Raw genomic sequence first — 12,330 nt, 5'->3', positions numbered from 1 at the left:
TCCTGCCCCGAGAGGTGCCCGGGTGCCCCGGCAGCGACCATTTCCCTCGGTCGAGCTCCCCCCGTGTAAGGATACTGCCAGAGGAGTGCTTCGTGCATAGTTTTGCGCTCCCTACTGACTGTACATCCATTAAAAAACACAAATAGCGAACGGAGGCTTCAGCTGTATTCCCACACCACCAGTTTTTATTTACATCAGCAACGCACTCTGCACAGGGAGGTTCTGGAGTCTTCCTCTCCAGAGACATTCCAAACCCACCTGGACGTGTTCCTGTATCATCTGCTCGAAGTGACCCTGCCTTGACAGGGTGTTGGACTGGATGTCTCCAGAGGTCCCTTCCAACCTTAACAATCTCTGGTTCTGTGATATTCTTGAGGGGTGCAAACTGAACAGGCATGTCAGAGGTTTAGTAATCACAATTTTATTTATTCAAACTAGACAGTGCTAATATGGAAAGTACCATGTTTTACAGCAGTCACCGTGCCCAACTCTGGAAACAGGCATATTACATCAGGACAGCAGCTACACATACCTGGCAGAAGTTTATAGAAAAGATTTTATAGAGAGAAGACATGGGCAGTCTGTTATTTTATCATTTATCTAAGCAGTCACACAGTGACATCAATTATATCTTACACCTCTCTGTACATCAAGAGAAAAAAATACACTGTAGAGAAGATAAGCCAAATCTCAGTGATTTGACATCTTCCATGTTGTCAATTTTTCCTCATCCCCCATAGACAAATTGCAGGGGTTGCACAGTACCATGAAAATAAATACTCTATATGTTACAAAAGCTTCCAGTTATGCATTGGACTGTCAAACTGTGGGGAGAAAAACAACAACAACAACAGAAAAAAAAAACAAAAACCAAGAGGCCAAGTCTGTTCATTTAGGGTTTAACAGACAAAAACCCCCACAGAATAAATGTGCTAGGACTCAAAGGAGACTTTCTGATTTCACTGGACCAAGGCCTAGATAGGCAAACAAGCCAGTCAAAAAGGTAATTAAAAAAACCCTTGGAAATATCAAACTAAAATGAATTCTTTCAAAAATGCCTTGGTTATAGCTAACCAGTTCATCTATGACTTTCACTAGACATTGAAAGGAAGGAAGCTATGATGGTTTGAATGAGATGCTTTGCTGAATATTGTCTTCAGGCTCAGGCTGCCTTTTGGACTTACACTATAAAACATGGAAGGAGTTTAAAAAATGCTACTTTTTTATTAACTACAAAACAGGAACAGGAACTCCATAGCATCAGATAGGATGGGTTTTAAACCATTAAGAGAAGTAGCAGAGAAAAAGGTTTAGCCTTAGAGGTTTGAGTTTACTTTGCATCTAACAAATGTGGCCATGTACACATATAACTTTTACAAACACATGACCTGATCCTGCAGCCCTTATTCCTCAGAAGGCAACAAGTGCCAAAACTCATAAAGATGGCCTTTTTCTTTTAAAAAGGTCAGCAAACTGGACATGAAGCACAAATTTACATGCAGCACTGCATGACAACTACAGAAAGATAATTTCTAAATCTGAAATGTATGTGCAGCATGTACTTCAGCATGTAGTCAAGCTATACATACAAAAAGAAGTTACCAATATCAGTGTGTCTTCAGACTGCAAGTTATGTCTAATGGTTTACTGTAGATGCACAGCAAACTCATCTTTTCTTGATAAATAAAGAAACTGCTGATCAGCACAGTGAGGAGAAGTATCTAGATCAAGGTGAATGGCCAAGCAAATGCAGAGGCATTCTATGCAGAATTTATTTTCTCTGCTTTAACAGCAGCTTCAATCTCTTCCATGATTGGCACCGGTCCTGCATAGTTATTAGTTTCAATAGCTTCTAATTTCTCCTGATAATCAGTTGGCAAGCCATTCTGTTTTGCACCCATGCAGATAACCTATAATTAAAACAGAAAAAAAAGCCTTCAGTAATAGAAAGGACAGAGTCCTCCAGACAATCGCTTGAGCAGGAGGAACCATTTAAGTTACCCAGAGAATTTATCTCAAACAGAGCTATTTGTACCTAAGGTTAGCCAAAGGCTTCTGGGAGACCAGAACAGCATGAACAAAATTACTCTGAAAAGGCTTTTAACTACCCCTGAGATTCTGATGTGTTACTGAAGCGCACAAGCCTCTCTAATTAAGCTGTTATTCAGTTATTCAGTTCTTTCTTCCAGACAGGATGATAACTTCAATAATATATGCTGCTTCTCACTCAGGTGTGACACTCAAGTTGGCTGAGAATTTAAAAAGTGGTTATTTTTAAAACTAAGCTGTCCAAAGGACAACAGCGAGTACCTAGACAGGGTACAGGAATAGGAGAAACAGACACTTAACTCAGTGAAAAAGCACAGATTCCTTAGTTTGTTACTGCAGTTTTCCTTCCATACATAAAATAAACTGAAGTATTGGTGCAGAAGAAAAGATATGACAGTGAGAGGAGAAGGGGAAGGAGCTTGAAGGAGACACCAGCAAGGTTGCATATAGAAATGAACATTCTAAATATGCTTTCATGCATTTAATGGCATGCATTTTAAGGATGAGGTGTCTAGAAAGAATGAATTTTGCTACAAAAAGTACATAACAGTAGATGGATGTAGTTCAATCACTGCATGCTAATGCAGTCATCTTTTAAGTTTTTAGCTCTTCTGCCTGGTTAACTTGAACAAAAAAAAAAAAAAGAAAAGAAAAAGCTGGGGGCACAGGAGAAGAACAGAAATAACAACCGCTCCTGACAGGAGCAGGAGGGAATGATAAAGTTGCCAATAGTGGAGGTCTGCACTTTCAGCATACCAATGAGAACTGACACAGCAGCAGACTATGTATTAGCTCCCTGAAAAGCCCTAAAGATCTGCCTTGCCACGAGGTGGGTTGGCAGGGAAGAGGTTTGTGGAAAAGTAAAGCCTACTTTCTAAGCAAGCCCTGTCTTCAGCAGTCCCACAGCAGCTGGCCTTAGCTGTGCTCCTGGAAGTCAGCTCAGAGGAGTGAGTTCCTCAGTTTGGAGAAGGCAGCACACTTGGGAGTTAACAGGCTCGCTCCTGGTTTCTGCACTTCAGGTAGGAAAAGCCAGCTGCAGTGACGTCTGTACACATCAGACACAGCCACACCAGCCCAGCCTGGGCCTGCCCAGATCTCACAGACTAAGCAGGTCAGGCCTGCTGCGTGACTGGATCATGTGTCTCTGCAGAGTCAGTGTTGCAGAACAGTGTTGCAACACTTGTGCCTCACCAGCCGTCAAGGGGGAACCCTGCAGTGCTCTGTAATGCTGCTGAAGCCCTGTGATGTACCGGTGATGTGTCTGGTAAAAGGTGACAGCTGCATCCTGTCATCATAGCAAGTACTTCCCAAGATAGAAAGGATAATCCACCTCCTGGAAACTACAAGCCAGGTGCTGCATTTTCCCCACAGAAGATTCCCTCTGTCCTTTCAGTGGAGTACATTAATTTTTGAAACAGAGAATTGCTGCATATATGTGAGTAATATCCTCCAGAAAACCTTGTGCCAATCACAGCTAATTCCCAAGTTAAATAGGGGATTCCTGTAAGGTATAACTACACCAAAAACCCCAAGCTGATTTAATAGGTCTGTAAGAGCTAGCAATCTCCTGTGAGCATCATTACAGCAGTACATTGCACAAGGACTGTTATACCTTTACAGTAGTCATGCCTTCCATGCACTGTAATCAAAGTACTTATTAAATAGCACAGAAGTACTGCATTATAAACTTCTGTACACTCTTCCAAAATTAAAGTGCTGCAACACCTACCTTTTTATACTGTGGAGAAGGGGGACCAGAGACATAGTCCTTCATCTGGTAGCTTCGACAGGTCAGTACCTTTCCTGCTTGCGTGTGGACATTGACTTCTATTGGGACATAAATGCCATCCTCAACTCCCTCTTGCCTGTAAAAGACATATATTCCTTTCATGTCAATTATCCAGTCCATTTCAAACCAAACATGCAATAAACATATGGATTTATTACAACAGAATACAAGGCAGGACACTGGTCAGTGCTTTAATATACTTAAAGAAAAATGAAGCAAAACATACTTCAGTGCTTTTTGTGCAAACTTGTTTCATATAAGAAAATATGTTTTTACAGAAGCAGCATTCACTTTTATCATTTCAGCTCTGTAAGAAATGATGACTTGTGATTAACCTGCAAAGTCAGAAAGAGAATATTCCTAAACTAATTACTGTGGAAGACAGGTAGTCAGAAAGAGAAATACAAGCAAGATTATTAGACTTAATGAGCCAGACACATGTTCCTTAGTTGCCACTCAGATAAAGAAGCAATTGCAAAGTTTTATCTTGTCCATTGTGTTACCTTTTAATAAGGGAAAACTTGCACAACTTGTGCAATGCACTTTCCAATGAATAATCCAAGACACCTTTTAACTTGCACAAGACATACAGAGCAGTAATGAGCTAAGTCGGGACAAAAAAACTTTTTTTTTTTTATTACAAAATTATGCTTCAAAAAACAAAGACTCAAAACCAAGCCTACTTATTGTCCTCAACCACTGGCATTTAGCCACCAATAAAAATCTGAGAAAACAGTAAGACATAAACGAGAAACTTAAGCAATACAAGAGACTGTATAGAACAATTGACTTTAGATGTACTTTAGCTACAAGTCATAACATGGTTTTAGCCCTGCTTGTCCAATATAAATTTGACAACTCATCTTTTTCTCAAAGACTTGCTACCATTTCAAGTTATTTAATGTACAGAATGTGGGCCATGCTAGGCGAATAACTAGGTTAAGTGCAAGTACAGACTGGAAGCTAACTGCAGATTCAAGGCCAGCAGACTAAAAATAGGTCATGTGGTTGTGTGAGAGCAAGAAAACTGTTTAGTAACATCCATTGCTAGACTCTATGAGGCAGAGTCATGACTTAGTTTGTAACTTACAGATTTGTGAAGTACAGAGGACAAAAAAACCCTTAGAAGTGGCTGAGACATCAAAGAAAATGAATTTGAAGCCAAAGAGTTCTGCCATCTAAGCAAAAGGTTCTCTCCCATTTTTGTTTTTTATATATTACATTGTTTTGTTAGTGGTTCAACTAGTTACATGCAGCCTCAATTACACATTCCCTCCTCTGCCTCTGGATGGCAAAGCACAGACTACTTTACCCAGATTAGAGGGGTAAAAAAAAAAAAAAAAGGTGGGCATTTTCTTTTTGGATACATGGTAATTTCAGGAAATAACTTGGTGGAGAACCTACAAATATATCAGATTGCACACAGCCAAAGGATCCCAAGACCTTCAGCAGGAGCACCTGCAAGCTCATTTGAGTGGGTTAGGAGCGATTCTTAGAAGAGCACTGTTGACTATGATTATAAAAAGCCAAGAACACATCCCATTTCCAGTCTGCCTCCATGGCATCAATGAGGCAAGTGGGAAAAAGTAATCTGTGGTGCTGGTGTCCATGCTGCAGATTTTGGTGGTGTTAGAGCACTCAAGTCTCTAGTACCTTAGCAAGCATTGAAATTTATCCCCTGCCAAACAAATACCAGGGACCTGCAATCCTACACTATGTCAAGTGTAAACAGTGTGTAAACACGTATGGAAGTCAAAGTACAAAATACTGTCCCCATGGAGGGAAAACACAAGAGCAGATGCAGTCAGACAGGATCATCATATTTAGGAAGTTTTGCTTCAGGAAAGTATGGCCAATCAGGAGTTTTAAGTAAAGGTCAGCAGAAGGGGTCAGGATGTTTAAGTGCTACTATAAGCAAGAGCAGAGGAACTCAGGGGATAATGAAGTGGGGACATGTGAAGCTGTCCCCAAGTACAAGCATGCCAACTAAATGCCCATGCCCTCTTGCTTGAGGCTAACCCTCCCAGCCAGGACAAGAGTGCTCAAGAGTGGCCATTACCGTAAGGGGCTAACAGAACTTGGGCAACAGTTTCTGTTGTATTTCAGCTTCACTATAGGCAACAAAAACCACACTGGAATCAAGTTTCACTGCCAGGATTTTAAGGACATATTTACACACTGGAATTGCAGCAGTACCAGAGGCAGGAGAACAGTATTGAGGTAGTGCTTTCATTGGGTTTATTATGCTCTGCTCCCTTGTTTTCACGAGCCCAGATTTCTACTGGAATTGTCAGTAATGATCTGCTCTGAACAAACAATCTATGTGTACCAGAAGCACCGTGCTGTGCAGGCACATCTCAAAAGCTGCAACAAGCACGTGGCAGCAGGCAAAGTTTTGGAGATAACATTCTAAGCCCTGTCTTAGACCCTGCAAGAAGTCATGCTATTCCTTGCTTTGTTTAACCAGGTGGTCTTTTAGACTTCAGCCTGGGAGCAACTTGCTTAGGGCTTCTTGAAGGTCTCTTAATGACCAGGCACAGATAGAACATTCTACACCATCCATTGTAAAGGTGTAGGCAGGCTTTCCCATTCAAAGGGGGAAACTACAACACCCCAGCTCTCTGCTGAGATGTTCCTCAAGCTCACAAAAGTTTACATCCTTGGAAGACAAGAGATGTATAAACAAAGGGACCTTTTGAGAAATAACTTCCTCAAAAGGTTGCTTTGCCTGAATAAAAGATCTCTCTTCTGAAGTCTTGTCCTTATCCCTTCCTTTACTGCTACAACTGGAGTCTACAGATGTAAACAGACAGACATTGATGTCAGTCTCAAAGGAAATTCTCCCTAAAGTAATGGGAAAAACACCATAGGACAAATACAGATTTTAGAATCTTAAAAGAGACAGAAAATTGGGAAGACGGTTAAAAAAAAAATAAAAGAAGCATGATCTATTGACTTCAAATCAAGGTCCACAGATTGTTAAAATACCCCTAAAAGTAGCTTTAGCTTGAAAACAAACCTATTTTAATCACAGAAGTGTCAGAAGTCAATACACATACTGTGAAATAGAATTCACATATTAAAATTGAAAGCATCTTCTTGATTCCAACACACAGTTCTTCACCAAAAATTAGCTCATTTTCAATCACTCTCTAAAATAGTAGAAGACAGCAAAAGTTAAGTCACCTACTTATCCAGCGAACTCAGATTGCAAGTGTTCATTTTCCACACTATTCCCCACACTTCGTCTCCAGGGCTCTGAGCAATGGTAGCTGTACCTCCATGCCAGACAGAACTTGTCCTGCCTTGATGATGGCCAAACTCGAGCTTAAAATCCTGCAAATCAAAGCAATGCAGAGAATCAATTTCCCCTGGAAATTAGGGCTGTTGGCTATTCTTGACACAAAAGGGGCAGCCAAAGGACAGTAGTACACATACAGTTGGAGACACAGGAGGAAGAACAGACAGGTGCCACCTACCTGGTGCCAAATCCTTTGCAGGTTTTTGTGACAAGAGTTAAATGATACTATGGCAGGATCCAGGAAAATAGTAAAGGTAAAGAAGTCTACAAGATGGTAAGCTTTGGGTCCTGTTCTCATGCACTAATAAGATTGCCCAATTTTAAAACACCATCCCTTGTATTTTACAATGTTTTGTGCCATCTCATCGCTGCTCTGGAACATTCTTGGGTATTTCTAAGTCAAGGCATATGTCTCAATGAGTGAGCTTATTCAGGCTTTTGTAAGTAGAAACATTATTTTAGGAAACCAATATCACTTTTTCTTACATGCATTATCAGTATATATGAAAAAGAGAATAATGGGTTATTGAATGGTATCAATGTAATTTCTCACCTGATTCAATACACTCAGTATCCTCTCCTACTTATTAATCAATTTGTGGATCCTTCCCTAGCAGTACAGAAGGGAAACACTCCCTACCCCCACAATCCAAACCAAGCTTTAAGGAAGACTACCTGCTAAACAACAAAAAAAAAAAATAAACCCCAAACCTATGCAGCCCCACAGCTTTGTGTATTTCTTACAACCACCCTGTTGAACCTATGATTTTGATTTGAAACATACACATGTACACATTAATATTCCCTCTGAGACACATCATTCTCTTGTAATATGTCCTAATAGATATAGGGAAAAGGTTGTAAAAAATAAAGCACTTGGAGGCATACACACAGAACATCTATCAATGTGTGTGTGTGTGCATAAGTGACAGCAGCCTGGCAAAGCCACACTGTTTACTCCATCAACAGAGTCATCTTCCTGCCCTATAAAATGTCCCCTATTTAACCAATTTCACTAGAAAATGGTTTACTTAGATGCACCAAGTTACTTGCACAAAAGTCCACTTGAGTCACAAACTGAAGTTACAGATGAGGACAAGTAATTGCAGGGCAGCCCTAAGGAAATCCTGGATAGAATCAACTGCTCTCACTGTAGTCTCATTAAAAAAAAAAAAAAAAGAAGAAGAAAAAGGGGAACCCCCCCCACCAATTTTTACTTTATTCCTCCAGTTATATTTTCTTGGACCTGACCTGCACTGAATAGCTGCAAGGAACTGCATAAAATCATCAGGCACCACCCAAAAACAGCCACAGAAATCACACAGAAACAGCACAGTTCACTCTGGTTCTGGGAGCAGGAAACTCTAAGTTACACCATGTGTGCAGCTGCATCAGGCACTGCTGGGAAGAGGGAAAAAACACGGTAGATACTTTTTTGGGTCAAGAAATTGGTCTTTGGTCCTTCTAAGTACCAGTGTAATAAGATCCTTTCTGTGCTTGTTACACTTCCCATTTCTTAACAGCTTTTGGCTGAAGATTAACAAAGCTTTGAAAAGTAAAATTAGAGGGAAGTTTAGCTAAAGTTTAACTGGAGTTTTTACTTTAGTTTAGGATCCAAAGCACTCTGTTTACAGGCTGTTTCTCATTTTTTTAAACCCAAGTGGCACTATCACAGAGCAATTAATAGGAAATCAGCTCTAACCTTCCTGCAGTCCCTCGCTCCCCAGCATCAGTGATTTTCCAGCTGGAAGCAAAGGAATGAAGCCACGTGGTGTCAGCAGGGAACATAGCAATTGGTCATAGGCCAGCTAGAGAAGGCAGCCAGCCTGCAGTGGGGCAAGAGGTGCTTACTGACTAACCTGGAAATCGACCTGAAGAAGGCTGCTTTTATTCAAAGATAAGCACACACTACTAGTGCCTTTCTCCCTGCCTTCAAGGTCTGATCCTGCAAGGCTCAGCAGGAGGGGATCTCAGCATGTTCAGTGGAGGGGTAGCTGTAAGTTCCTCACACTTTACAGGAGCAGGCCTCAGCTGCCATGTTGATAGTCCCAAGAGACACCAAGTATCTGACTATGGGGAGTTTATTAATGACAAGTTTTTGGAACTTCTTCATACACTCTAACATAGATAACTTTCAGCCAGTTACTCCAAGAGAACCTTCAAGTCATCTTTAAGTGGTGTGAATTGATGCTGTGCTCCTCCAAGCATCCTTCTAGTGGCACAGATCTGTACATCAACAGCTTTAATGACCACAAGGTGGTGTTTCCAAGCCTACACTAAAGCTGAGCTGATACAAATGGTATTTAATAACCCTGGCAGGGAGAGAACTGCCTGTAGAGTTTATGGTGTCAGCTGCAGATGTGCAGAGCTGGCTGAAAGCTCCCATCTGCCCATCACACAGTGCAGGCAGAGCTCCTCGCCTGTACCAGGGACATCTCCCACTAGACTGATTTGCTCAAAGCCCCATCCAACCTGGCACTGAACATTACCAGGGATGGGGCATCCACAACTTCTCTGGGCAACCTGCTCCAATGCCTCACCACCCTCACAGTAAAGAATTGCTTCCTGCTGCTTTACATTTCAAAGTCCGGAGTGCTGTACACACGGGCCATGGGTCATGGCTGGCAGCCTGGAAGGTTAAGTCCTGTCAGATAACCCCCGAATGTTTGGGACTACCACAAACACTCCTTCTGCAGTGAGCAGCCCCGGCAGCAGGCCCTGGGTCAAGAAGCAGAGGATAATCCTTCCAGGGTTGGAAGGGACCTCCCGAGATCATCTGTCCAACCCTCTGCCAAGGCAGGGTCACCTCCAGCAGGTGACACGGGAACGCGCCCAGGAAGGTTTGGAATGTATCCAGAGAGGGAGACTCCAGGGCAGCCTATTCAATGCTCTGCCTCCCTCGACATAAAGAAGTCACTCCTCACGCTGAGGTGAAACTTCCGTTTTAGTTTACGTCCATGGCTCCTTGTCCTGTCACGGTGCAGAACCCAACACCATCATCTTGACGAGGACCCCCCGCCTGATCCGTGCTGGGGCCGCCCCCGTGGGAGGGACGGACGGGCTGCAGCATCGGACCGCAGGCAGCCGCGGGGACGTGCGGCTCCTCGGGGACCCTGGGGCTCCCTGCAGGAACGTCGGGCTCCCTCAGCCCCCCGCGGCCCCGCCAGCCGCCCCCTCACGCACCTGCAGGCGCGCCAGGGCGCAGAGCGCGGCCGAGGGGTTGCGCAGCAGCAGCCGCTCCCGCAGCAGGTTGCTGCCGTACGCGTAGTACAGGAACCAGCAGCCGCTCTCGCCGCCCGGCTCCATCAGCCCGGCCCGGTACGGCACGGCCCGGCCCGGCCCCGCCGCTGCTTTAACGCCGCCCTCCCGCCTCGCCTTCCCCGCCGCTTCCGCCGCCGCCCGGGAGCCGGCGCGGAGCGGGGCCGTGACGCAGAGCGGCGGCTGTAGAGCCCGGGCAAGGCCTCAGGCGGGCTCCCGGCGGGGCCGTGACGCGGACAGGAGCGCTCCGCCCCTCCATCCGTCCATCCATCCGTCCATTCATCCATCCATCCAGCCCGGAGCCGGCAGCGGCGCTGGGCCGGACCCCCGCGGCTCTCAGGGCTGCGGGGCTGAGGGGCACAAGCCGTGAGGGGTTCAGTCTCCTCGTTCATCTGGTTTAGCTCGTAACACTGAAGTCTCGGTTTGAACAGCATGGAAAAGAACCCAAGTTCTAGGAGAAAACTTTCACCTTTTTTTTTTTTTTGTGTGTGTGTGTGTGTGTATGTTTGTTTTTTTTTTTCTTTCGTTGTTTTGTTTTTGGTTTTGGTTATTTTGTTTTTGGTTTTTTGTGGTTTTTTTTGCTTTTTTTTTTTTTTTTTTTTTTTTTTTTTTTTGTAGAATATCGAAGGTTCCAATAATTTAAAAAGTTTTACGAAAAGCTGGTTGGCTCTCTCTTTTAGACGAATGTCATTTTGATACAAAAGAGTATCACTAAATTGCTACGTGCTACGTGCTTCAAAAATCCCTACATAAGATTTTTCTGTTTAGAAGGAAACGTCCAGCTCAGCTCACAAGGAGCAGCTCAGAGAAGGCCCTGATCAGGTGGCACAGCATGCACTAACACCTGGAGAACCTGCCTGTTCCAGCATCTCAGCTGCTTCCTGAGGAGCATCTTCTGTGGGGAGGAATAGGCTGTCAGTGAGCAGGGCCTGCAGCCCCTGGAACCAAAAAGAGCATCCTGGCCACCTCTGAGATAAACAGTGGTGATTTGTAAATACATTCCATGAGAAGCGAAGCAGAGCAGTTTTTCCCAGCTGGAAGCACTCAGAGCAGAGTAAGATGGGAATGTGCAAAGGTAAAAGGTGACAAGATGCTGGTGTGTGGGCAGGCAGAGCTGCACACCCATGCACGGAGGCACCTCCTCTCCTTCCCTGACAAAAGCAATGCTGGAATGGGACAGGAGGAGCCCTTACTGCTGTCTGCTGAAGCAGTAGATAGATATGTATAACACAGCCATGGAAGGCTGTAATTAGCAATAGTGTAACCATTAATGGTGAGATACCACTCATTAAGGCAGGTAAAGTAGCCCTCAGTGCAAGTTGGCTTCCTGAGCAGAGGCAGCTGCTGCAGGATTTAGCACAGGATCCTGGCAGCACAGTGCCTGGCCTCTCTGGGCACATCCCCATCCTGCAATATAGAAGGGAAAGCAGCTCCTTCTTTCAATTATGTGTTCAGTTCTCCATTGAAGTCCCTGCTTTAGTTTTCCCAACACAGGGATTGGGAAAGACAGATTCATCATGAAGCTCATAAAGTGATAAAAGTGATTCTGATTCTTCCTGACTAGTATCTTTCTATTTTTAGGCTTTTTTTTTTTTTTTTTTTTTTTTTTTTTTTTTTTTTTTTATGTAGGATCCAGGTATTGTAAAGTGAGAAGGATTACACAGGTCATAGGAATATATAGCAAAACTCCTTCACTCCCACTCTTTACAACAACTGGTAGCCAAGCCTGTCTTTTGAAAACCTGCTCCTGGTATATGCTTTTAGTCCCTTTTCCCTAAGGACATGCAAACTCCATGAGAAGTGTCCCTCTCTCTCTCTCTCTCTCTCTCATCTTCCATCAGTTTCTGGACTGTTGCCTAATTTCAACCAGAAAGCCAGGGGTTTCAAAGAGATCCAAGTTTCAGCTGATCTCAAGGAAAGAGTCAAGAGGACG

The 12,330-nt window shown here is 43.7% G+C and overlaps 1 protein-coding gene across 1 annotated transcript; it reads right to left on the bottom strand.

Annotated features, from left to right (window-relative positions):
- Positions 1-401: 401 nt before the first annotated feature.
- GGCT (gamma-glutamylcyclotransferase) lies at positions 402-10,619 on the bottom strand. The gene is made up of 4 exons (XM_054639517.2): positions 10,323-10,619; positions 7,029-7,174; positions 3,779-3,914; positions 402-1,910 (listed from the first exon to the last, which is right to left on the bottom strand). The coding sequence occupies exons 1-4, from the start codon at positions 10,443-10,445 to the stop codon at positions 1,761-1,763; spliced, it is 555 nt and encodes a 184-aa protein (XP_054495492.2). The 5' UTR covers positions 10,446-10,619; the 3' UTR covers positions 402-1,760.
- Between the last annotated feature and the right edge of the window lie 1,711 nt (positions 10,620-12,330).

Source organism: Agelaius phoeniceus, chromosome 1, assembly GCF_051311805.1.
Source record: "Agelaius phoeniceus isolate bAgePho1 chromosome 1, bAgePho1.hap1, whole genome shotgun sequence".
NCBI classification, from domain to species: domain Eukaryota; kingdom Metazoa; phylum Chordata; class Aves; order Passeriformes; family Icteridae; genus Agelaius; species Agelaius phoeniceus.
This window is presented reverse-complemented; position numbering and strand designations above follow the sequence as displayed.